The sequence below is a fragment of the Macaca mulatta genome, chromosome 5 (assembly GCF_049350105.2).
Source record: "Macaca mulatta isolate MMU2019108-1 chromosome 5, T2T-MMU8v2.0, whole genome shotgun sequence".
Taxonomy (NCBI): domain Eukaryota; kingdom Metazoa; phylum Chordata; class Mammalia; order Primates; family Cercopithecidae; genus Macaca; species Macaca mulatta.
The window spans coordinates 177,618,028-177,646,018 of NC_133410.1; the positions used below are offsets into that span (position 1 = coordinate 177,618,028).

The 27,991-nt window shown below is 40.7% G+C and overlaps 1 protein-coding gene across 2 annotated transcripts in view; it reads right to left on the bottom strand.

Annotated features, from left to right (window-relative positions):
- Positions 1-27,991, bottom strand: part of SH3RF1 (SH3 domain containing ring finger 1) — a 177,574-nt gene that overhangs the window by 17,905 nt on the left and 131,678 nt on the right. For both annotated transcript variants that reach the window (XR_013417380.1, XM_001082524.5), the window contains exons 5-10: positions 24,716-25,018; positions 18,411-18,521; positions 10,758-10,927; positions 9,410-9,580; positions 6,139-6,398; positions 4,897-5,258 (exon numbers count right to left, since the gene is read on the bottom strand). Coding sequence is in view for 1 of the 2 variants with exons in the window: in XM_001082524.5 (XP_001082524.3) it covers positions 4,897-5,258; positions 6,139-6,398; positions 9,410-9,580; positions 10,758-10,927; positions 18,411-18,521; positions 24,716-25,018 (1,377 nt within the window). In the remaining variant the exon portion in view is untranslated. The remainder of the gene's footprint in view (positions 1-4,896; positions 5,259-6,138; positions 6,399-9,409; positions 9,581-10,757; positions 10,928-18,410; positions 18,522-24,715; positions 25,019-27,991) is intronic.

Below are 27,991 nucleotides of genomic sequence, written 5' to 3' on the forward strand. Positions count from 1 at the left end.
CACTGCAGCCTTGACCTCCAGGGCTAAAGCCATCCTCCCACCTCAGCCTCCTAAGTAGCTAGGACTACAGGCACATATCACCATGCCCAGCTAATTAAAAATAATTTTTTTTTTTTTGGTAGAGATAGGGTTTTGCTAAATTGCTGAGGGTGATCTTGTACTTCCGGCCTCAAGTGATCCGCCCACCTTGGTCTCCCAAACTTTTGGGATTATAGGTGTGAGCCACTGTGCCCAGCCTTAATCTTTTTATAACAACAAAACCCAATAAAACATATATACATATACATAAGTATCTCTTAAAGATTTGGAAACGCATTTTCCTGGAGATTAGTTGATCAAATAATGAAGGCTTTGAACTGAGTAGGAAGTTAGAAATATGTCCAGATAAAGTTGTTATACAGATGACTGTGGAAAATATTAGGGATCTCATAGAAGGAAGAATAACAATGGTAGAAAAGGTCTAGGATTTCGAACAAGAGAGAACTGAGATGAAACAGAGTTTCAGATGCCTGTTTATCAAACCACAGAGTACAGACACCAAAGTTAGCTAGAGATTTTAACACAAGGACAAAAACGCAGTGTCTAGAGATCCCTGAGACTTTGTGCAACAGGACTTCCAAATAAAATACTATTCCGAAGAGTAGCCGGTTAGAAGAGAAGCTGCGTCAGTCCCATCTGTACATTATAAAATTATATTTCTCTGTGGAACAGCAGCAGTAGCCCACTGCAGAGCAGCTGGGTACAGAGAACAGGAGGGGCAGTAGGCACACTATCATGTGGGGGATGCACCATGCATTGCTGATAGGTTTAAGTAAATGGATGACGATGCTCACAGTATGATGAGGAAAGAGAAATAATGAGGACGTTATCAAATACCTAGATATCTGCTGTAAGTCTCAACTAAAACTAGGATCTCTAACACAGTTTTTCCTTGCTGACAGTTTAATCTCACAGAAAGTTGAGCAAACTGCAACTTTGGATCTAATTCTGATCAACTAGAGGGAGGGCAGAAACCAGAGAGAGGTGGAGATGTTTGGCTGATGAAGCAGAAGTATCGAGAACTTGGAATAAAGCATGGAAAAAGAGGCTGGTGATAGTCAGGTTTGAACTTTATAGTTTAAAAGAATTGATTTTTAAATGTTCAAAGAAAATATATGCATGACCCGAAACTCAAAAGGGAAGATGCTTCAAGAGGAATAGGAAGGCTCTCAAAAATGAAATTCTAACCATACAATTGCAAATCATCCCTGCAGATGAAAACATAGAGGCATCTAAAGGTACTGATGTGATCTCCCAGGGAGCAGCCTAATGGCTCAGTTTTTTAAAGGGCACGTACAAAAAGATCAAGAGAAGAGCCCATAACAAAGAACATAACGTGGCCCATAGCAATTCAAGAAGGCTTAAAGATCAGAATGAGCTTAAACTTGCAAAAATGCTAAAGACAAAAAAAATTTTTTTAAGAGCTCTTTTAAAGTTATGTTTGAAACAAGAAGAACAAGAAAGACACAGACCTGCTGTGGAGGATGGTGGTTCTTGGATGGCAAGAAGAAAGGGAAGGATAATCTTTAGACTGGAAGGGAAGAACAAACTTTGACAAGAGGGAAATGAGTGAAGAGTTGGGATTTAGAGATCAAATGACTACTCTTAACAGGCTGAATTCACTCCAGTGTACAGAGAAAAATAGCAGCAGAAATGCAACCAATAACCTTTGATGGTCTGGTGAATCTGGAATGAGGGTCAACTGAACAGGCAAGAAAGGGCACGTGCAAGTCCCAATTTTCTTTTTTTTTCCCCGAGACAGAGTCTCACTCTGTTGCCCAGGCTGGAGTGCAGTGGTGTGATCTTGGCTCACTGCAACCTCTGACTCCCTGGTTCAAGCGATTCTCCAGCCTCAGCCTCCTGAGTAGCTGGGATTACAGGCATGTGCCACCATGCCCAGCTAATTTTTGTATTTTTAGTAGAGACAGGGTTTCACTGTGTTGGCCAGGCTGGTCTCAAACTCCTGACCTTGGCTTCCCAAAGGGCTGGGATTACAGGTGTGAGCCACCACGCCCGGCCCCAATTTTCAAACACATGACAACAAAGCACTTTGCAGACCATCTGGGAAAATTCTAAAAGAGTATTAAACAAAAGATTTATGAACATTTAGAAAGGGAAATAAAACTCTTCCAGGAGATACCCGCTAACAATAAGTCACTGCAGAAATGATGGGGCAATGGGGAGAACTCTGTGGATGGGAGGATGATGTAAAATCAATGTGGCATCTGGTGACTTCTCCCAGGACATCCTTGTAGATATGATGGAGAAACGTATATAAAGACACTCTAGTCATGAAGATTCATGATTAAGTGACAAGAATCATGGAATTCCTAAATTTATATCAACCAGAAGTCTCTTTAGTGGATTTGGAACATTAAATGAGGTAGGAGAGTTCATAAGGGAAAACTTGAAATCTGTGATATGGGGACTAGGTAAATAAAACTTCAAGAGTATAGCATTAGAGAAAAGACACAAGGGGACAAACCTGCAAATACCTCAGGGCACCATGTAGAAAGGAGATCTGCATTTTCTATGTGGGCCCTCAAAATAAAGAACAATGGTTGGAAGGTTGAGTTGAGTTACAGCTGACTGAAGATGGCACAGGGCAGTCTTGGCCTAGGGCACTGCTTGGTCAATAGGGCACGCACCCGGGCAGAAGCCATGGCCGTTTGTCAGGGAAGGGTGCTCCACAGGATGACCAGTAAGGACCTGTACTAGATGGTGCTGTAACAGGTTAACTCAAACTTTGTGGTAAAAATCCGGTCCTAAAATCAAGGTGTTGGCAGGGCTGGTTCCTTTTGGAAGCCGCTGGGGAAGAATCTGTTCCCTTGTTTTTTCCAGATTCTAGAGGCTTCCTGTATTCCTTGGCCTGTGGCCTCATTTTCCTATCATTCCTACCTCTGCTTCACCATCACGTCTCCTTCTCTGGCCCCGAGCTTCCTGCCTCCCTTTTAAGAACATCCTTGTGTTTACATTGGGCCCACCTGGATAATTCAGGATAACCCCCTTGTCAAAGGGCTCTTAAGTTAATAACACCTGCAAGGTCCTTGTGGCCATGTAATGAAACATCTTTAAAGGTTCCAGGGATCAGGAGGTGGACATCCTTGGGGAGTCACTATTCTGTCTATCACAAGGACCTTTAAAGCCTCAGAGGTTAAGTGAATTCTACATTGGAAGGGCCCAGCTGAAGAGTCCCTGTTCTTATCAGTGGCACAGGCTCTGAGACACATTGTCCCCAAGCCTTAAAATCTAAACCGTAAAAATAATTATTTATAAGTATATTAACAAAGTTGAACATATTGGCTTGAGTGCAAGTTTAATGTAGTTAATTATAAACACTGAACAGATACCAATCTTTTTCAAAAACTCTCATGTTAACCCAACAATTAAATATTAACTTTTTAGTAGGCCATAAAGTTTATTTCCTTATAAACCGCTATTTACAGGCTCCCTTAACCATTTAAATAGAATGACATACATTACCACTTAACCAGGTGGCCAAAAGTCTATGATCACCCTCCCTCAAACTTCCCAGAACTGGTATAGAGCTTCAGGGGAAATGTGTAAAATATTGAGGAAAAAGTAATGATGACAATAAAATTATCCAGATCTGTTACCATCTCTTCTTTTTCTTTTTACATTTAACCACTCTCAATTTCTCTTACCTCCAATCACCTGTCTCTAAACCCAACCGTAGGTTATTCTTTCCAATATAACTTTTCATCTATATTTTCTTTAAAATTCAGCCCCAAATGAGACATTAAAAAAAAAAAAAAACAACCTATGGATTTAGAAAATAATGTTTCCTTATATTTCAAGTTTTACCTCTCAAGGAACCATGCTGCTTAAGGTCAGATGTACTGGGCCATGGACCAGTACTAGCCTGTGGCCTGTTAGGGACCAGGCTGCACGGCAGGGGGTGAGCGGCAGGTAAGCGAGTGCGGCTTCATCTGTATTTACAGCTGCTCCCCATCACTCGCATTACTGCCTGAGCTCCGCCTCCTGTCAGATCAGCAGGGGCATTAGATTCTCACAGGAGCATGAACCCTGTTGTGAACTGCACATGCGAGGGATGTAGCCTGCATACTCCTTATGATAATCTAATGCCTGACGATCTGTCACCGTCTACCATCACGCCCAGGTGGGACCACGTAGTTGCAAGAAAACAAACTCAGGACTCCCACTAATTCTACATTATGGTGAATTGTATTTCATTATATAGTACAGTATAATAATAATAGAAATAAAGTGCACACTTAATGTAATGAGCTTGAATCACTCTGAAACCATTTCCCCACCACCACCCCTGGGTCCATGGAAAAACAGTCTTCAACAAAACTGGTCTATGGTGCCCAAAAGGTTGGGGACCACTGCTATAGATAAAATAAATCCATAAATAACACTTTTGATCAACAGTTTCATCCCCCTCACATATATATATTTTTACCAGAACTCTTACCAAGCAAGACTCACTGAGCAGGAAGACTTGAGGATGGCAAAATGATGAAAGAATGAGTAACTAAAGGCAAAAGGAAATTCCTCCACAAGACTAAGCTGCACATGGAGGAGTGACTAAGTGTCATTCACTGTGGTCCTTCTAACCTGCAGCACAGGGCGTGGCAACTAGTGGGTGTTTAAACACAGAGAAACATGAGCTCCAGATAAGAGGATGGGGTGGTGCCTGCGTTTCTTCCCCACTCTACTCCTAGCACCTGGCATAGTGACTCACACGTGGGGAGCACCTGAGGGTTTGTTGAACAATGACTCTTCTCATTAGCTAAAAATGACAGACACAACATAAGGAAAAAAACTGGGAAGTAAGTAAAGCAGAGAAACAGTAAGTAAGTAAGGTCTTACTTTGCCATCCTTGTCTGGTTTGGTTGCTGAACTGTTCCCACAAGCTGATGAAGCACTGTCAGGAGACGTGGGGAGTCCAGGGAGAACAGTCACTATCCGGCCACTGGGCTCAGCCTCCAGAGAAGCACTGGTGATGCTCTGGGAGGTCAGCGGAGCAGCTGCTGCACAGGCCAGAGGGGCACTGGCTCGACTGATACTGATGGCAGCAGTGTGCGTGGCTGAGCTTGGCATCGGAGGCGCAGGTTGTGGGGAGGCCAGCGAGTGATGGGGCAGGCCCACAGATGCAGGGCCGAGGCCGGTGGCATTCTGTACCTGGATGGGTGTCACTGCTGCCGTGGGGCGCTCCTGGTTGTGCGCTGCAACTAGTAGATGGAAAGAGGGAACACAGCAAAATTCAACTATCTAATAGATGCTGCTCAACAAAACATGAGTCATTTCACTGCATCAGACCATGATAAAAGGCTGCTACTATATTTATTACAATAAAGATGGGATGGATGGTAGCCTAAAAGCACTTAATCTTAGCTGGATTCCTAGACACTATCTATTGTCCTTCCAGGTCAGTCCTTGAGTCTACTGAGTGCCTGGAAGCTCAGTTCTTTTACTTAGGAGACAGCCCCTCCACAGTGTTAGCCACACTGAGCCAGTTTTTGATGGCATTCTACAGTGTCAAGCCATGTCTCCCTCTAGTCCTTTTCCTATTATTCATTCCCTTTTCTTATTAATCATTTTCCTTCTTTCTGTTTTTCTGATAGAGCTCGCAAACCCTTAGTTTACCCCTCATCCCATTAGTTACCCGAGACTCTTGGGAAGGTTTTCAGTGCTACAGAACTATGAAAGCTGTTTAAGATCCCATAGGATCCAAAGTAGACTTGTGCTTAAGTTAATCAGAAATAATCAGCACACTCGTTAGTAGAGTATCACACAATGTCACATGAATGGTAGTAGTGAGATTTGAAGTCATAAGATTTCAACTATAGAGGTCAAAATTTCAAGTACTATTGACATTCTTAGGATCAGCCTAATTTCTTTCAGATTTTAGATTTACCCATCAGGTTTGAAGTAATATGCAGGACACGCTTAGCCCAAATAAATAGATACAAGGTTCCACTGAGTAGACTGTGCCTAATGTTGTTCATTATTTTAATTACATCTACATTTCTCAACATCTGTTATAAAAGATCTACTATTAGGCAGGTAAGCCTTTTATCCTGGTATGTTCTGTCCTGGGTTCCTCCTTACCTGTCCTCACAGCATTGCGGGCCTGGTTGACTGTCATTTGCCCAGTCATGTGCAACAAGACCTTGGCCTGAGGACTTGTCTGGATGTGAGCTGCTGATACCACAGCCGTGGGGACAACACTGGGACTCCCAGCCACACCATTTCCCTGGAGCTTCTGGGCAGGCCCTCCTGCCGTGGAAGGACTGACCATGGTCACCCCCCGACTAGTCTGGCCAGCTGTAGACATAGGGACTTTAGCTTGGGAAGCATTTGTCACCGCCCTGCCAAAACAGAAACATAAATGGAAAGTCCGATCCATCAGCAAAATGAGGGAAAGAACAATTAAACGCAAGAAAAATGACTCAGAGCTTTAAACACAGAACATTTTAAAAAATGAATGAATTATTTTTATAAAGTTTAAGAATAGAAAATTCAAAGTAACGATGGCTCTGAGACAGAGAAAGGTCTTGAAATATATTCTGAATCACCAGAAACCACACGTCATACTCTGCTCAAGAATACACAGTTACTGCGTTCAGCTTTCCATAACAAGACCAAATATCTCTGCTGACTTTCAAGGCCCTGGATTCTCCCACTTCATCTACAGAGCAAGCTAGGATCATTCCCTGACTATATTCCCATTTCCACATCTTTGCTCCTGTCTCCTGGCTTCCTACTTGCCTCCAGCTCCACATCACACATGTGCCCGTGTACATGCATGCACACATATACACGCACTAGTGGAATGTCCTTTCCGTCTTCTCTTGACATATCGTAATCTCATTTATGTTTCAAGACCCAGCACGAACGCTGTCAGTTCAAGAAGCCTTGCCTCAGATTCAGGTTTAAGATCTTACGATTCTATTGTTTCACGTGGATTTCTTCTTTCATCCTGTTTCTAAACTCCACAATTGTTTATGCTTTGGTCCTTGATTACAAAATGTGGTATGTTATTATTATTACTATTTTTTGAGACAGAGTCTCACTCTGTTGCCCAAGCTGGAGTGGAGTGGCGCACTCTCGGCTTACCCCTCTGTCTCCCAGGTTCAAGTGATTCTCCTGTCTAAGCCTCCCAAGTAGCTAGGAGTACAGGCATGCATGCCCTGCTACTTTCTTCTGTTCTTAGTAGAGGTGGGGTTTCCCTATGTTGACCAGGCTGGTCTCGAATTCCAGACCTCAGGTGATCCGCCCACCTCACCCTCCCAAAGTGCTGGGATTACAGGTGTAAGCCAATGCACCTGGCCGGTGTATTTATTTTTAAATAAATTCTTTATCAAATACTGCTGACTTGGTAAGTTCCTTGAAGGCAGGGCCAGTGCGACATAACTCTTCTGTATTCATCCTGTATTTGCACATGTACCGGGTTATAGCCAACTTTAAACATCTATTTACTCACTGAATGTAATTAAGCTCAGTGTAGTTTTGTGTAATGTATTTTTTTCATATTCCAAATTCATTTAAATGATAACAATTCTGTATATAGTAACTTTCTACTAAGAAAACACTTCATTAACTTGAACATCCTTATTATTTACCGTGAATGACAGAATTTACTGTAAGCACATGTTCCTCTAGAGTTAAACAAGCACAGAGACTTTTTTTTTTCCCCCCCTTGAGATGGAGTCTTGCTCTGCCGCCCAGGCTGGACTGAGTGGCGTGATCTCGGTTCACTGCAGCCTCTGCCTCCCAGGTTCAAGTGATTCTTCTGCCTCAACCTCCAAAGTAGCTGGGTCTATAGGCACAGGCCACCATTCCCCGCTAATATTTGTTTTTTTTTTTTGTTTTTTTTTTTTAGTAGAGATGGGGTTTCACCTTGTTGGTCAGGCCTGAAGTGATCAACTCCTTACCTCAATGATCCGCCTACCTTGGCCTCCAGAAGTGCTGGGATTACAGGTGTGAGCCACTGCACCCGGCTATACAAGCAGAGAGACTTCTAATAACTGGTTTTTGACAAAAATTTTTAATAAAAAGTATTTTATAAAAATGTTTTCCTTCATTCACTTTATTTTTTTTGTTATTTGTCGCATTTCTCTTATCTATTATTATCATTATTTTGCACCAGGGAGGTTCTATGTGCCATTTTCTGGATGGGATGGATTCTGAATGTAGATTTTAACATACACATAAAACAATGTTTATATTGATTAAAAATTTGCAAGTCAAATTAAAGTTAACATTCTGTCACCATCTGCAACAATAGTGATTTTCATTTGATTAGGCTGCTGGCCAACCTATAAATCAAGGCCAACAGCTGACAAACATGTCAGTTCATTAAGCTGTTTGTTTAAAATCAGGGGGTTTGAGGAATGATTTAATGCAGTTAAACCTGGACTGTATATTAAATGTCTGGTGGTCAAAAACTACGGCTCCCCCAGTGTTGATTTCATTACAGGTCATTTAATTCTATTTCCAAGGCTTCTTCCCTGAGTGACCAAAAGTTGAACTATCTTTACATGAAATGTATAAATTTTTGCATATCTAAAGCTTCTGTTACTCTGTAACAGGGTTTCTCAACCTCAGTGACATTTTAGCCCAGATTATGATTATTTTTTGTGGGAGGCTGTCCTATGTATAGGACGTTTCACTCTTAGCCTCTATCCACTAAAGCCAGTAGCACCCCCAACCTCCAGTTATGACAATCAAAAATATTTCTGGATATGGTCAAATGTTCCCTGGGGAGCAAAACTGCCCTCAGTTGAGAAGGGTCTATGCTATACTTCTGACTATATGATAGAATTCATTGTCAGAATTCAGAGGTAATTACCAAGTTAATGAAACAGATAGAAATCTAGAGCACCAGGGTTCAGGTTTGAGCACTTCTTCACTATGTGATCTCAGACAAGCTGTATATCTCTGTGCCTCAATGTAACAGCAGCTAAGAATTAAGGTGAATCAGCGTAACGCGTTTACAAAGCTGCCTGCCTGGCATACAGTACGCATTATATAAACACCTAAGTATTAACACTAGCTTTTCTTTGTATCAACACTACGCCTTTCCTAGTAGAAAAATACTGAAAATGGTGCTGTTGAACCTTTTCACATTAAAGCAAATAACTTAAAACCCGGTACATTTACTGGTAGAAACCTGTAATTTCACATATATGCATGTGAAAAGCAAGCTAAAAATTTTAGAGTTAGAAGGGATTTTAGCAGATGTAGACATGGATTTTTAAAACTTTGGCTATGTAACAGGCAATTATAATGGGAAAGGAATCTGGATAGGCTGAAAATCATGGAAAAGAACAAAGCTTCTCTGTTTAGAACATAGTAAACAATTTATTCAAAACCATACCTTGTGACTGGTGCCACATAATTGCCAGGGAAAACCCCTATCTTGCTGGTATGCATGGATGTCCCTTTGAACCAGCCATCCTGGCAGCGCTCAAACACTAAAAACATCTCCCCTTTTCTCAGCTCTAGTTCATCCTCTTTCCGAGGAGTGTATGGATATATAGCAACATACCTAGAATAGAAAATCATATTTGGTTTCAGGCTGAGTAACAGACAAATCCCAAGATGCTCAAAACTCTTCCTTGGTACAAAGTGTTGAACATTTTGTACAAATGTAAACTGAAAGTATAATCCTTTAATCTATAAGTAGCATTGACAATTCTCCATTGAAAAACATTTTGCTGTCTACATTTTAAAAGCAGGCAGAGGCCTTTCTGATTAAGCACCTGTTCCTCCCAGTGTGGAAGTGACTATCCCGCCAAATAGTATTTGCATAGGGTGAAAGAATTAATGCAGTTTCCAAGAGTGCCTAACTTGCTACCAGAGATTATGCACCCACAGGGGAAACTGTGCTCTTCAAATGGCACTTGTTAGGCTTGAGAAGTAGCCCCAAATGAGAACATACAGTATGAAACCCCACTGGGAGCACAACATGCTGGCTTCTACACACAAGCTGAACCTAGAGGCTTGAGCTACACCTGCTTTTGTATGCTCAGTTCTAGGGAAAAAGACTAAATTTGAAAAAATCAAGGGAAAACAAAGTCCAGATCAGAAAACGTACAAGACAACCCCAAGATGCAAGGTGACTGTGCCCACCAACACATGGTAACCATGCAGGCAACATTAACCTATAGTTCTTACCAGTGCTCTAAACTGTTGGTGTATAAAATTACACAATGCAGGATCCACAAAGACCTGGCTGTGTTCTGCCCTAAATAAACTCTCAACAGGGTAAACTTTTCTGGATACTCATTGCTGAGGCCTTAAACTTTTTACATTCATACTCCAACTAGACCTAGATATGATTTGTGCAGAATACCTTTCTGTTATTAGTATTCTTATGCAAGAAATGAAAATAAAGATAAAAAGTTCAAACAGGAGTTGTACAAAAGAGGCAGTTTCATACACATATAATGTTATAAAGAAGCAAACAGTGTGTTTCCCTAAACTATGAAAGGCCTTCTTCACTAGTGGGACAGCTACCTGGCAAGCTCATGTATCAGACTCACTTTCTCTCAGCAGTTCCCTAGTCACATGCATGACCAGGTAGAAGTCTGCAGGACACAGACGGCTTGGTGAGCCATAACGCTGTCATCAGCTCACTGTCAGAAAGGTGCTTCTTGACCTCTGAGGTTTGGACTTAGTTTTAAATGAACACATAAGCAGTAATAGACGACACCCTCACTTACACACTGGGGCGAGTCTGAGGCCGTAAGTGTGCAATCTGGTCAGTGGATCCTGCCATGGGCCTTGGTCCCATTCCAGCAGCAGCAGCAGCAGCAGCGGCGGCGCCTGGTGGTGTGGAGGCAAGGACAGTGGCAGCCAGGAGAGGGGGTGGCGGAAGAGGAGGATTCAAAGTCTGGTATAGGAAAAACATAAAGAGAAAGGGAAAAAAGGGAACAAAATACTGATTTACATCTTTCTATGGAAGGTGGGAGAGAAAAAGAATCATAAATCCATAGAACAAGACTTTAATGGAATCCACACAGGGCAGAATCATCAGGCTAACTGCTATGAAAGCCTGCTTCTACAAATTCATCTCTTGTTCTCCTTTAAAATCTTAAAGCCATAGCAACCTTTTCAGCAAACAGGTAAGTAATCACCCTTGGGAGGAGGGAAAGAAAAACAAAATGAAACAATTGCATGTAATTTTAAGATTAATAGCATTTTAAAGTATGAACTTGGACAAGGATCCAAATGCCTTTTGAGGGGGGTAGCTATAATGTCACACTGCTTGCTAGGAATTAATTTGTGATTGTTTCTGTAATCTGAAACTTAAACACAACACACAATTCAGCTGCACTATATCTCAAATCATTCCTTCAGAAGAAAATTTCCTTTGATGCTTGGTCTACAAAAAGCCCAAACAATAGTAAGCCGAAGTCACTGGACCATTGTTGCTACTTTTGCTTATTCTTTTCTTAACTTTGCCAGCTTTTGAAATTTGGTACTATCAAGCCTGGTAACCTTCAACAAGTACACTAGTGAAAAGCTGCTGGTTCCTTTATGGGCACAGCCTAATGGGGTTCTGCCTACAGGATTCCATGCCTTTTGAAAATCAATGGAGCAATTGTTACCTTCTGATCTATAAACCCAGATAATTCTTTAGGGTCTGTATACTGAAACTCCTGGGAAAACAGGCACACAAAGACTGCCTGAACCCCTACCTCGTCCTCTCCAAACGTTTGAACCACTAGATGTAAAAACTAAATCAAAGGAGAACTGAGAAGACTAAAGAATTTACCTAGTTAAGTGTAAATGGCTTCTATACATCAGCATATTAACAAAATAAAGATCCAATGATTTCTAAATATAGCTTATACCAGTCATCTTATTTCTGTTTTTTGGAATAAAAATTTTAATTTCATCACCATTCACTATAATACATCTGGCTGTTCATATACATATACATAGTTTCAGAAACATAATGAACTGAGTGGAAAAAAATTTCAAATTTCTAGACATATGTTACAACTATACAACTATTCCACACATTATGTTTAATTTTTTGCTAAAGCGACTTTCAACAAAGATTTTTCCCACACTGCAGCTAAAGTGGTTGCAAAACATTTAGTGCAGAAACAAATGAGGTGCAGAGCCACTTACAAAGTGCAAACCAGGAGAAGGCAGAGGTTAGTTTAAAAAGTTGGAACGTCATGAAAATGTGACTCACATTCTCAATTCAAAATATGGCGGCATTAAGATTTGTTATAGCTCTGGAATTTGCATGTACTGAGGCTTAGAGCCTCCAAAACCTTTAACCAGGAGAAGGGCAAGCATTTATCCTGTGACAAAGCAGAGATGAAGAGAATCCTGGTCACAGCACATGTGACCCGGACAGTTCATGGATAATAATGTATCAGCAGTTTGACAGGTGAGATAATCAGTCTACCCTGTATATAGAGTAATATACGGAGAAACTGTAAAATTACCACTTCACTGATTTCCATTTAAATCTTTCTAAGCTCAATCTCAAAACAGTGTGGCTGTGGAAAGGCAGAAAACTAACGGCATGTGCTCAAACAGAAATTAAAATCGTCTATTACAGCTTAACTTTATTAACACAGAGGCTGTACTAATTTGACCTAAAAAGAAAAAGACAAAAATCATCTATGCACCTGATAAAAACATGTCATCTTTTGTAATATAAATAAAATTTTGTAATAAAATGTAAAATCACTTCTTGTCATGAAATACACTAAGCAAATGTTTCACACACATTACTTTTGCAAAGAGTGAGAGTTAGACATTAAGATATGGCATCAAAGAGGATATCCTGAAGGATCCCAAAGGTTCTGCCTGAGAGAAAAGAGATTTCTCTCACTTTCTGTGGTTGAAACAGAAACCACAGAATAAAATTAAACCCACAGATTGGGTTTAATAAAATTGGGCAGATCTTTTCCCAGTGCATGCATGTTTGCATGTGTAAATTTGTGTGTATGTGAGCACACAGATGAAGATCAAGAAACTCTGATTAAAATCAGATTCCTAGATGTTGCTTGCCCCTGTGGGGTTGGTAAAATGATAGGGTTCTGGTGACTCCAGAGCTGTGACAGACTAGGAAATTTTGTGGGTTGCTTTATAAACAACCTAAACCAAAATAATCTGGTGATGTGGAAGTTCAAAAGGTAATCCACTGTGTAATGTGCTTCAGGCGGTTTGCTGTCCTGCAAGACCTGAAATTTCCACAGAGTAAAACCATACGTAGCCTTTCATTCACCCGGAGGTGACCTGGAGTCCTGCTTATTATTTCGTAGTCCAGGCCAGACCAGGCACCAGAGGCCAAGTATAAAAAACAGCTATGGACCTTCTAGAAAATGATGCAAAATTCACATTTTGTTAACAATATTCTGCTCACTAAAACTAGGACTTAAGAATGGTGTGCTAATGGGAAATGGTCATATTTTGCCATGTCTGGGTTCTTTTCTCCTGACCCAGTAATCTTGAAAGAAGAGACATCACTGAAGGAGCATGGCCTTTGGGGTCAAAAACACATAGATTCCAATGCTGGCTCAGCCTCTTGGGGCAGTCCTCGACTGCCTTCCTTTGCTAGAGTGAGCACCCAGAGAAGAAGTGTCTTCTCTCTGAGTGGGCAGCATTTCAGAACACTGGCAGGCCACACTGCTAGTAACACTGTGAGTGAAAAGTTCAAGTATATGGGTGTGAACCCTCTCCCTTCTGGCACTCTCCCCTCTGCTTGCCCTTTCATGCAACCCACCCAGGTAGTGATTAGATCTTAGGATCTGGCTAAAGAGTGGGGAAATGGTCCAGTACGTCTCAAGCTTGGGCCAAGGGCTACAGGCCAGCTTACCAGTAAAGTGCTTTGCATTGGAGCTTTGGACACAAGTTCAATTGAAAATAAAGGGTTCATTTCCTTTCTAATTGTCCCTTATGTGTGCATCTCCCTCACATACCTCCCAGGGTAGAAAAGTGACTGGCAAGATAGATTGAGCCTCTATGTGTCCCGTGGGCAAATATCATTAATATTCTCCAATCTACCATTATTTCTTTCTAAATGTCTGATTTCTATTCAGCTCATTTCAACCCTACATATCAACATGTCTAAATAGTCCTTGTGTGTGCTAAACTCAGATGCATGAATACTGGTTGATGAGGGAATGGTTCAAGCTACCATGTGAAGATGCCTGTTGAAATTGGTCAACGGTGTTACCAAGTTCAGCAGCATTACCATCTATATGCATAAATTAAAAATTTACTGTTTCACATTTGATCTACAAGAAACAAGAGAGATATCTATACCAGTTAGGTGACTGTAAATTCCGTAAAGTCTCTATGTTTCACTATACCAACCTGAGACATGGAGTTAATAATTAGAAATAGTTTATGTAAACTGTCTTTCCCAGTGCCCTGGAGTACAGCAGAAGCTCAATAAATAGAAGCTACTGTTATGATTAATGAGATTGTGAAGTCAGGGACTGTCTCACCCGTCTTTGTACTGGTGGCACCTAGCTTTGCAGCTAGAAGATAACAGATCCTCAATGAGCATTTCATGAATGAAAATACATTACGTGCTTCTATCCCCTTCTTAGAACAATATGACATGGAATAAGAGGTCTCAGTTCCTGAGATGCTAGAATCCTTTCCTGTTGCTGCTATCAAAGTTCTGACCATATCCTGCTCTTCATCCTGATTTTTAGAGCTCCTGCCAATTCCAAAGACTCTACTTCTAACTTTCAAACTACCAGGGTTGGCAGCCTCATCCACTTCTTCCAATTCCCTGAATCCACCACCACCAATGCGTTCTGCTTAGCCTCCACCATGGCTACATATTGGCTATTCTGAGAATCTGACATCATTCAACTTTGTTTAAATACACACATACAAATGTGTATGTGTATAAATTGTTTATTATTTGTTATTATTTTCTTTCTTTCTTTCTTTTTTTTTTTTTTAGGAACAGCATCTAGTCCTGGCTGGAGTGCAGTGGCACAATCGTGGTTCACTGCAGCCTCGACCTCCTGGGCTCAAGCAATCCTCCTGCCTCAGCCTCCCGAGTAGCTGGGCCTACAGGCATGCACCACCATGCCCAGTTAGTTAAAAAAAATTTTGTTTTGTAGAGACAGGGTCTTTCTATGTTGCCCATGCTGGTCTCGAATTCCTGGCCTAAAGTGATCCTCCTGCCTCAGGCTCCCAAAGTGCTGGGATTATAGGCATGGGCCTTCACACCCAGATTAAAATTTTAAAATCTGGAGTGCAATCTGTTTATAAATTGGCCATGAGTGGCATTTACCTTTATCAACCTGACTACCTTATAATACCCTGCAGCTAAACACCTCTTGGCTGGTCTAGAGGATCGGGGATTATTCATCACTTGTTTTAAAAGTCCTTCTGCCATTATGCAGAAGACACGAGACTAAGATCTTCAACCTCCTTCCCTACAAAGAGATTTTTAAAAAATAACTACTATTAATAGTTTGATGTCTGAATCAGATACACGTAATACTAATATTGCTCATAATGTTGGATATTTAAAATTTTAACTGTTACATGTGTGAAATGTATGGGACAATGTTTATAACTTTATTCTTCATAAAAGATTTAAAAATTTCAATTCATGAAAAAAAGCATTAGAAATAATTTTCATTTTTTTATTCTACTGTGGCATTTATTACCTATAAATCTACACCAAGAAAAGCCTGCCTTCTTTTCCACCAAGCTGTGTGCCATTGCTGTGATAGTACTCACAGTCTTCGGAACCATTTCAAATTTTAAATAGAATGCTTGACACAATTAATATAAGATGGAGAGGGCGCATGCTACTGAGATTTTCCACTTAAACCTGACATATTAAATCTAAAACATTTCTGCCAACCTTCCAGGGACTCTGAGATCTAGACATCTCCTGGGATGACAGACAGGTTTGTTTATAATTAGTTTTTCATTAAATGAAATTGGCACAGTAGACATATTGTTTAATCAACCTTCCTCTTGCTTAACATGAAGGTTTTCTTATATAATCCTAAAATAAAATGGTTGAATGTAAATTAATTTTTGTACATCCATGCTCTCTTGTGACCTGTCTGATTGATTTGCCCCAGAGTGAGTCTCCAGCTAAGAGCAACTGGCCATTTACTACGTTGTATAATTTTCAGCCCACAAGGGCTGAAATTCAGCCAGCCTTATGTCTTTTCTCACTCCAGGCTGAATATCCCTTATGTAAATGCTTGTGACCAGAAGTGATTTGGATTTTGAATTTTTTTAGATTTTAAAGTATTTACTTCACCAGTTAAGCATCCCAAATCCAAAAATCTGAAATCCGAAATGCTCCAATGAACCCTTCCTTTGAGCTGCATGTTTGCGCTCAAAATGTTTCAGATTTTGGAGCATTTTGGATTTCAGATTTGAGACACTTAACCTATAACTAAATTTTCTATTATCTGAAAAGTAAGTCTTTTTTTTTCCCCTTAAGAAATCAAGTTAGAATTTTACTATGCAAGGCAGTCATCTGGAAATGAAAACATCAACTCATTGTGTACATGGACCGTGAGTGGGAAGGAGAGGAGAGAGTCTACCCTGGAGATGAGAGGTCATGATGGTTAAGAAACTTGGCTCTGGTCAAATATCCAGGGCTAATAGAATCTCAGGGAAACCACATTTCACTAAAAGTTAACTGAAATTCATCTTGTCCCCAGATGAATCCAGGCATCTTTTCCTTTGCCAAGCAGTTGTACTATCAAGAAAGTTATAATTGTTCAGGAAACATTAAAAACAAAAATAAAGAAACAAACAAAAAACACCTTTAACCTCTAGCTACAACATTATTAACTTCCATTTAAATACAAGAACATGCTTAAATCCAAAAAGTTTTCAAAAGCCTAAGTCAAGCTAGGTAATAACTCTACATTTATTTATATCCCACCTTGTTTCTAAATCAGTTTTCAATTATTTATAGATGTATCAAGACAAAATAAATAAGAAATAGGAAAAACAAGGCAAATGGAAAATGAGAACAATAAAACTAGCCGGAGCCAACATTTTGACTAATTATGTTGTGGAGTCCTTGCTGGAGGGGCTACAAATCTGGCTCTAAGCACTCTAGCAGAGGGAAATAAAATCTTTACAACATGTATAAAATCCACAACCCAAAAACAAACCAGCTGCCTAGAAGCCTCCCTATTCCTGGTACAGACAGCAAAGAAAATTGTAACAAAGTGAACCAGGCCCAACTTGCCACAGCCCTCAACAGAGGCCAAAAAGGAGATCAGTAATGGTCATCCCTTTCGATGATCTAACTCTGTGAAGTAGATATTTATTTTACAGCTAGGGATACTGAGGCTTAAAGAGGCAGAGCACCTTTTTCATGGTCATGTAACAAATAAATGGCGGAGCTGGGCTTCAAACCCTGTTTCACCGCAGGCCTGTACCCCCATCATCGGGACATACCGATGGTGTTCTCTGCAACAGCACAACTTATGACTGTCGGCAGGCAGGGTGATGCAATGGTCTACGTACTAGGGCAATCTAATTTAATGACCTTTCCTATCGTAATTCAACTCAACACTGGAGCAAATAGAAAATATAAGCCAAAGTTGTGGCTTAGATGAGAGATGTCTCACGACTGCTAGTTCCTTGCTTAACAATTTTAGGAAACAAGGTCTTAAACAACAGTCTTTCTCTACTACCAAAGGCTGCATTTGCCTCTTGTTTTCCTTTTAATTTTCTTTCCAGAGTGACCCTCTTCTTTGTATCTGTATGTCCTGGCTACCCTAATTCTCCCTATTATTTTCCCATTTGGATGTTTTTAAGCAATTAGCCGTTTAGACTCTATCTGTAGGAGGTTATGTTTTCAGAAGGGAAATCAACGTAATCTAAGGGAGGCTTCCAAGACTGCAGGTGCCTTTAGGTAGCCACAGCTACAGACAATGTGGCTACAAGACAAGAAATTAAAGAATGAATCCTTAATGTAGAGATTTGGTATCGATCTGTCATGTGACTCAAAATAAACCATTCACCTTCAGGACCTGTTTCCTTAGTATTTCCATAAATATGTCTTTATAAGAAATAAGCAGGATCTAGAAACTCAAAAGAAATAAAGGTTAAGCTTTAGAAAATCAGGTTGAACTTTAATGAAAATTAAATGTATTTTTGGGTTCTTCTAACAGGTTCAGGCTACTGATCCTCCTTGTTAAAAATTTTGCAGGATGCAGGCAAGGGACTTTCTAATGTTTTGTTAAGATTAACAGAGATAATAGATGAAAGATAGAGACCCACCTCACCTAACAAGTAGGAACATACACTGCAGGTGTTAGGAGGTGGAGTGTGCCAGATTAACATCACTAAGTACCTAAAAGAGAAACAAAAATGGGAGAAACTATACTCACTCCAAGGGCAGCTTGGTAGGGAACATCTGATGGGAAAGTAAACGAGGGGCCAGTTGTCACTGGGCTGCTTGGGGGTGGGGTCACAATTAACCCGGTGGTACTTATATGAACCTGCCGAGAAAAGAAAAGTTTATTAAAAAGAAGACTATGTTTGATACAACAGAATATACTGGCTAAACCTTAGAAAGGCAAGTCACAATTAAAAAAAAAAAAATCTGTACTTTCTGTTATATGGGGAAGGTAGAATCCCTTTTAGCTTGCTCAACCCAAATTTACCAGTTACCTAATCTGAACCAGGCCTTTTACTAGATGCTGGGGAGTGATGTGATAAATACTGGTCACAACAGTGTCTTACCTACAGAATTCAACTGCCGTTGGCTTTCACGATAACACATTGCCTCAGTTTTTATGCCACCATGAATCAAACTGGCCTTCCAATGGTCAGCCTGATGCTCAGCCAGCCTCCTAACAATTTCCCTGAAGAGCCTGTTAAAGTGAGGAGTGGCTGAACACTCACCTGTCTATCAATACGTTAAATCTATGTGCAATTCTTCAGGTATTTTGCTATTTTCAGGATCACTTTTCATGACTTCTACCGTTTGGTGAGGATGCATAATTAAAATGCAGCTGCCTAGACATGCTTAGAGCGGGTAATCACTTATAAAATCTTTAAAGGAACAATGTCAAGCCAAATTAGTTGTTTTCAAAGGTGTCTTATCCATGATACAACCCAAGATTAATTTACTAGAAAGAAATTGAGTTATTTAGGTCATTTCATTGCCTGTGTTAAGTCACTCGATCAATTTCACTCAGGTTGCATAGCAGGTCCAACTGCAGAATGCAGTGGTGTTTCTAGAAGCTACAGAAGTAGGGGGATGGGTTCCCGCACAAATGGGAGTGTTTTCTCCCTCCAGTGTGAATAGAAGCAATGTGATTGGCTGGTACTTGCTTCCCTAAGGAAACAATAACCCACCCAAAATGCTAGGTTTTATAACAAAAATGTAATCCCAAACACAGTTTTCTCAGTTCCCATACATTAAGAAAAAGATTATCAGGACAAACAAAAGCTCTGAGATTAGTTCCCAAAGGACCTAATGGAAACTTTCAGTTTCCCATGGGGGTAGGTCCTACCAAAGCCAGGGATAATCAGTATCACAGCATGTAATTTATTTTCACAAATATATCTATGCTATACATGACTCTGCAATCTTTTAAAATTCATCTGTGTCTATTAGTCTATATATTGATTGAACCTAAAGTTTGAAACTAAGTAGATCCAGGAGGTGGCACTAATAAGACTTTCTCCCCAAACCCTCAGTTTCCTTCTTTTCTTCTTCTCCTTATTTTTTGTGTAGACAGGGTCTCACTATGTTGAGCAGGATGGTCTTGAACTCCAAACTCTCATTTTCTATTTTTCCTGTGAACCAAAGTCTATCTCCAACCTATTTCTAATGGGAAGCACACTGGTTTTCCCTTCTAGGATAAAGCCAAATGACCTTTTGCTATTGTATCCAATAACTCTGTATACACACTCCAAGGACATTTGCAAATTGGCACCACACATAAGAGGTCACCTTTCTTCTAAGATACAATGAAGCTCACTTCAAAGTGGACATGAGGCAGGAGAATAGGGTGTGACGGCAGGGAACCTAAGGCTGCTTCACACTGACTTCCCATAACTAAACTGAAAAGAAAACCCTAACTTTCCATGCCTAAGTAACAAATGGACCAAACGCTACTTTGCAAACCTTTTCTGAACTGTGTATGGGAAATTGAAAGTACCTTTGACTGGTTGCTTTTTGTAACCAATCAGCCATTTGCATAGGAGTGTAACCTTGTAACTTCACTTCAGCCTCTGATTGGTTGCTGTCCTCAACCACTGATTGCGGGCCAAGTCTCCATTTGGATAGAAGTGCAACTCTGTTAACTTCACTTTAGCCTCTGATTGGTTGCTTTCCCCAACTACTGATTGTGGGCCACCACTTCATTTACATGTGGTGAATACCAAGTGGCCAATGGGAAACCTCTAGGGAGTATTTGGGCCTGAGAAGCTTCTGTATCCAGGGCCCTTGAGCAGCTGCTCGGGCCGCTCCCACACTGGCGTGTACTTTCATTTTTAACAAATCTCTGCTTTTGTTGCTTCATTCTTTCCTTGTTTTGTGTGTTTTGTCCAATTCTTTGTTCCAAACGCCAAGTACATGGACACCCTCCACTGGTAACAGACATTATTATCAAGGAACCCCTTGGAGCAGAAAAAAAACTTACCAAAATACATATACCCTATACATATCTGAGAAATATATTATTGATTGATGTTTCTCTACAAGCCCAGAGTGGGAGACAGAATAATTAGCTGTTAATGACCTTATGGTTTTGGGATAAGTCCCTTCATGTCTCTAGACCCCTGTGAGCAGCTGGAGCAGAGGTAACCTAAGGTCTCTGCCATCACAGGCACTTCGGGGAAGCACTGACATGTAGAATCCTGCAAGTACCCCTTCAATAGAGGGCTTTCCTAGCACTGCAGTAAAGGAAGAGACAAGTCACCAAAGAATGACTAAATGCAGAAGGACAAGAAGTAGAAGCAAACCAGTGAAGGGTGAGCATGTCTAGAATAAATGCCCTGAGTAGGGACAACCTGAGTTTCTGCTGGGCTTACCCTTTCCTCATGGAACTGCAAAACTTAGTTGTCTCCTCTACAAGAAAGGCTAAGTAAGGGAGGGAAGAGTTGGGGTAAGCAAAAAGGAGTTTGGGGTGAGGGCTTCTTGCTTTCCCTGAGGCACTGAACACAAAGATGCCATAGAAACACTGAATATTATGAATCACTCCTCTGGAGGCCAAAAAATATGCTAAGTGTGGTCAGAGGAGAAGACAAAACATCTTGGCTGCTTGCACCATCATGTGCTTTTACACATCTCAGTCACGGACACTCATGAACATCTATCTGATCTGGCAACCCACCTGGAAAGCACTGCCTATAAGTAAGCTTCCAATTTATGTATTTGAAAGTTCAGCCATCACTCAATAGTCACTAAATACAATAGCAAGCAAGCCCTTTGGCTCCCTTCTCGTCCCTTTCACCTTCCTGCTGCCAGCAATTTGGACGTGACAGTGACATCTCTAATTGCCATATAGAAACAAAGGCCTAAGGACCCACTCACATGGTGTACACATGAGCTGGAAGGTGCCGAGGTCCCTGATAACTCTGGTGCTATCACACCAGCACCCAAATGCCTGTATCTAGATCTCAATGGGATGAGATAAAAATGAATACTAACATTTTTAAGCCCCTTACTTTCAATTTTCTAATATACCCAACCAAATTTAATCCTAACTATACTAAAAAATTACAAAAACTAGCCAGGTGTGGTGGCACACACCTTTAATCTCAGCTACTCGGGAGGCCGAGGCAGGAGAATCGCTTGAAACTGGGAGGCAAAGGTTGCAGTGAGCCAAGATTGTGCCATTGTACTCCAGCCTGGGTGACAACAGCCAAACTCCATCTCAAAAAAAGAAAAAAAAAGAGACCGTGTGCGGTGGCTATTGCCGGTAATCCCAGCACTTTGGGAGGCCGAGGTAGGTGGACCACCTGAAGTCAGGAGTTCAAGACCAGCCTGGCCAACATGGTGAAACCCCATCTCTACTAAAAATATAAAAACTAGCCGGGTGTGGTGGTGGTGCCTGTAATCCCAGCTCCTCGGGAGGCTGAGGCAGGAGAATTGCTTGAATCCAGGAGATGGAGGTTGCAGTGAGCAGACACAGTGCCACTGCACTCTAGCCTTGGTGACAAAGTGAGACTCCATCTCAAAAAAAAAAAAAAGGAAAGGAAAGGAAATTGCAGGCAAAGGTTAACATGTATAAGGAAAAGGAAGACAGCAATCAGGTCAATAGCAGGGGACAGATTCAGCAATGGGCCTCAGTGAAATCTACAGCCAGGCCCTGTGCTGGGCAGGGGAAAACGAGAGTCCTGTTTTAAACGGTCTTACATGAGCCATTTCCCCATATGCACTGATCTCCATGATTGGAAGAGTTTTTGCACGTCACAAATGCTACACATGCTCAATGCTCTATTGGGGACTGGGGTTCCCTCCAATGTACACAATGCCCTAGATAAGTAGTGTTTTCTATAAACCATGGCTGGAGAAACCAGGCAGCACTTCAAACACCTCCCAGCCTCTTCTAGAAATAACTTCTCCCTGAGGCAACACTCTGCCACTGAAAACAGACCGAACTGGAATATGGAAGGAGGGGTGGAATGGTTGGAGGGGAAACTTCCAACGGAACACAGAAAGAGCCTTGTTTCCTAAGCTACTTGAACCAAAACAAAAATAGCTCTACTTTTATAGCCTTCGTTCCCAGCTCTGGTGTGGTACCGTCAGGCATGTTCACACCTGAATGCTGAGCTCTCTGCAAAAGATGAACATGCTCAGTCTATCTTCTTTTCTCTTTTCATTTTCTCTAATGCCAAAAGATTATTGTCCACTCTTTTAAAGCTAGTCCCATTCTGAGCTGTCACTATTCTTAGCAGAAGCTTGTCTTTTATTTCAAGACAACATCATTGTGCAAATGTTGCTAGGTCCCAAGATAAAAAGCACAGAATCAAAATGATTCAATTTTCTTTTAGTGAGTGGCCATCTTCACTAGCTCCCTCCTTCAGAACCTTACTCAAAAACCTTTAGTTCTGAACCTTTCCGGATTAACCTCACTTTGCCCTTCCTACTCTGATCTATGCTCCATGTCTATTTCTCACACGGGTATGATTAGTTACATGTAAAACGACATGGTTCCCCTCTCTACCCATTTTTCAAGTGACTCATTCATCCAACAAATACATGTTGAGTGCTTTCTGTATGTCTGCCATTTAGAATATAATCAGTGTATAAAACAAAGACCCTTGCCTTCACCGCACTCATGTTCTAGTTGTGCCTGTCTTTATTTCTTAGTTAAAGTTTCATGGCCCTACCACCTAAAAACGCCACAAAACAACAATCCCACCATCCCATTCAGAAAGTGAATGCATTTAACTTGAAATACACAGTATAAATCTAAAGGAGCAGGGTCAAATAAATGAGGCTGAGGCTGTGGCTCATACTTGTAATCCCAGCACGTTGGGAGGCCCGGGTAGGATGTTCACTTGAGGCCAAGAGTTTGTTACCAGCCTGGGCAACACAACCCCATCTCTATTAAAAACAAACAAGCATGAGGCTGAGAAAAAAATGGCAAGGGATATCAAAAACTGTATTTTACATTTTCATTCTGTGGTCCAAAACAGGCACTTACTAGAATGTAAACTTTTTAAGGACCAGAACTGTGTATTTCTTTCTTTTTCTTTAAGGGGACATAATTTCATTTTAATGTTTAAAGAAAAAAAAAACACACCATAGTTTTATGATGGAGTAGAATGTAAAATCTGCATGAATTTTCAAGATGAAACATGAGACTTGAAAGAAATTTCTTCTGCTTGTGACAGGCAGCTTTGAACTAGGTTCTCTGACCTTTAAGTTGAGGAAAATACAGCCATCACCTAGGTGGATAATGACAGCAGCCCTGTGGCTTGGGCAGGGTTATAATTAGGCCCTTTTTGTAGTGCAGAATTAAAGCCTAACACAGCAAATTGCTATATTTTATATACCATGGTATACACAGTGCCTAGAAGGGTCCAATAGTAAAGTGCTCAATAAATGTTTGCCAAATGAATTAATGAATGCCCCGTCATCCCGTGTATTCTTATAAACCTAAGAATAATGCATGGCTATTTTTTACATACCAGTCCAAAGTCGTAATGAACTAATGAGCTTAAAAAATGTGAGGTCGATTTCTAATTTAAATTAAATGCTTCTTTCTGTCCTTGCTCTTTTTTCTCTATAATTCTGGGAAGCCTAAATATTAAGTTAAGTTACATAGATACAAGTAACTACAAACGTTACAAGTTTGGACCATGGCATCTTAACTCTGGGTGGAGATGAAGTTTTAGTTGGCAAGATCTCCCAAAAAAGTACTGTGAGAAAGTTCTCTAAGGCTGAGTGCTTGCTTGGTGAAACTGGTAAGTATTATTTAACTCATCTTGTAAGTTCTGATCTTCCCTTTGAAAATGATGGAGTAGTTAGTTCTGGGTTGATACACTCAAGTTAGCTTTGCCTTCTCCATTTTTCCACCTACAAAATGAAGACAGGTTTTGCTTCCCAAAAAAGCTACTATCTTCAGAAGTTCAAAATAAGTAATGTTTGTCAGCTAGTGAAAAAACATGTTTGTGAGTTGATCCTTTTGTGGGTGAGCTCTTTTTATATAACCCTTGTTTGAGGATTTACCTGAGAAGGGGCACTGCAGGAGAGGCCAGACAGCTCGCTGATCCGTGCAGCAGCAGTGGGGTTGCTGGAGCTGATGAGGACAGGGGGGCTGATCTCCATGGAGTGGCGGTTCTGGGATGCCTGGGAGGACTTGTTGGCCATAGTGAGGGAAGTGAAGGAGTGCCGCTTTTTGGTGTTCTTCTTGGTGTCGGAGTGCTTTGGGGCAGTGCTGCTCTGGGCTGCCGCCGAGGAACATTCTCCAGCATCAACTCCTGGCACAGGAGGCTTATCCCATTCTATCAGCTGCTTAGCAGCCGAGTTAAACTGCAAAAGCAACCAACAAACCAACCCAAGAAGTTAAACAATTCCCAAGAATTCCCTGAGGTTTATTTTCAACATGATTTCACCCAAAATTTAAAGTCACTACTTTAAAGTTTGCCTATACAGTGTTTGTTTTTCCCATGTGAGGTATCTTTTCTCTCAATATTGGGACTTCATCGTATCTATATCACAGGTAGATATTAAATCAAGAATAAACAATTCCACTGCAAGACTGAAAGAGTAAAAGACAATTTTATTAAGAATTTCCATAATGGCTGATTTTAAAACTTGCCAATAACAAATGAAAATTTATTTCAGCTCACTGTGAAATTTTCAGAAGAGCAATCAAAGAGGTGTATTTGTCTGACTGAACACCCTGTTGCATAATAATGGTTGGTTATTTGCTCAAAGCACAACTGAACAACGAAGGGGCAACTTTTGGGTTTGGTAAAAATGAGCAAGAAGACAAAGAATAAAACCATTCCAAATGAACTCATGTACCTCCATGTATATTCACCTCCTGCCTTTCTTTCTGTATTCTGGGAGAACATCACAAAAATCTGGCAGAAATTCTTAACATGTTTTTTGTTACATCATTGTATCAGCTATCATCCTATGTGCACACACTTTAAACCATAACAGGGTAAGACATGAAATTCAAGTCCTGTTGGCAAGCTAACTTCATCTATCTGAAAAGCCCCAGTGTAAATTAAGAGTACCAGGGGTCAAAATCTGTGCACTCCACTGATATTATCAGCAAGAAAGGAAAGAACACAAGCCTTTTGTTTTCCCTAGGGCAAAATAAAACATTTCCGGAAAGCTTCAAGGACAATAAGCAGCATATAACTTACCTAGATAGTACAGTAATGGGAAACATAGCTTAATCTCTCAAAAAAAATTGAGATGCACAATAATAAACTTTTAAAAGGTAACTTAAATATAATATTAAGGAAAACAGTGATTTTTTTCATCTCAGCATTACACATTGGGCACTTCACAAATGTCTTTATATAAAATAACATCATGTCCTATTTGTCCCATCTAAATTGTTCAGGCTATGTCTTCTCATTCTGTTGATAAGGCCACCCTACTACAAGAATGGAAACCCTGTCAGTCAATATTTTATGAAATGAACTTGCTTTGGAACAACTGGTTCCTCACAAAGCTGTGTTAGTTGGAGATCAGCAGTCACTGCTTCTATAGATGATTGCAAATTGACTGACAATTTGTTCCTAAGCCTCCTTGGGGACTCAAATTCAGGTGGCTTGTCTAATCTATAATTAGTAAGATAAATCTTTATCAAACATGACCATATCTCTTCTTCAGACTTTAAGAAGTTTCTCCACGATAATCTTTCGGAAACAATAGGCAGTAATGCCAGAATAACACCTGTCGATGCCTGAAGCACCAGTGGTGGGAGAAAGGATCATAAAGACTTCTTGTGGTATGTGTTCAGGGATGAAAATGAAGTGCCAGTAAAGGGTGGCCCTATTAAAAGCATTTTCATGGCAACTGGCCAGGAGATCCAGGATTTATAAATCCCTTATTGGTCTAGCTATCCCACCTTGAGAATAAAAAGCCCAAATGAAGCAAAGTAAAGTTTTATACTATGGTGGGGGTGGCCCAAACCTCACTGTAGAGCTCTAATAAACTGCAATGAACCATGGACGGGTAGGGTCCTCTTTCCTGCACAGGTTGGGTGTAAGGAGCCTGGAAACAAAGCAGATTGAAAAGCTACTTCATCTCCTCCATCCCAAACACAACACCCTCATGAAATGAAAGGCCAGCGCACCTGGCAATGCTGGAGAAAAAGGAGCCAGAGAATGTCTTCTTCAACCAGACGTTTATTTAGACACCTAGAAACAAATCTTTGAAGGCACAAACCTAATCAGTGTGCTGGAATCTGACTGATCAACTCAGCACTCCTGTACCAGTGAGTAAGAAGTAGGGGAGGGAGTTAAGAAGACTTTCTTCTCATTGAGGCCAAAAATATGAATAGAGGAAACTATCACATTTATTTCATATGTTTAGATTAATTCTGGGGTCAAACAATAGGCTCCATTAGTGGTGCCTGCTTTGAAAGGTTCTGAAAAATTACTATAATCTCATCATGGTCATACTTGGCTGGCCAAGTGTCAGTTATAGAGTCAACGTTGTGTTAGTATTTCAGGTTTCCATATGCTGTGCTCTGGTATAAACATCTGAGGATTAAAATATTGTTCCCGATATTTCCTGCTGCTTTCTCAACAGAACAATACTGGGTGCTTCCTTTGTGTCTTTCTTCGTATCATATATTCTCCATTAAAATAAATACACACTGAGCATCTATTTGGTGGGGGGATTGGGGGGAAAGGTCTCACTCTGTTGCCCTGGCTGAAGTACAGTGGCACATTCATTGCTCAGTGCAGCCTTGAACTCCTGGGCTCGAGCGATCCTCTTGTCTCAACCTCCTGAATAGCTGGGACTATAGGTATGTAACACCACACCCAGCTAATTTTAATAGCGATGAGGTCTCATTATGATGTCTAGCTGGTGTCGAACTTCTGGGCTCAAGCGATCCTCCCGTCTCAACCTCTCAAAGTGCTGGGATTACAGGCGTGAGCCACTATGACTGGACTCTGAGCACCAATTATGTGCTGAATAATGTGCTTGGTGCTAAAGATCTACAAATGCAGAGAAATGGTCTCTGCCCTCAAGGAGCTTACAAACAGGCATAAAAGTAACACAGTGCTTTCCATAATTTCTTATGTCTAGCTACTTTTGCTCAACAATATGCTTTTTGAGATTTATCCATATTGCTCCATGAGTCAGCAGTTCTCTCTTTTAAATTGCTGTGTAATATTCTATTGTGTAAATATACTATAATTTATCTATCCGTTCTACTGCTGATTAACATGTGGGTTTTCTTTCCTCCTTTCCTGCCTTCCTTCCTTCCAATAGACGGTGGCTAGTAAGAACAATGCTGCTGTGAATAAT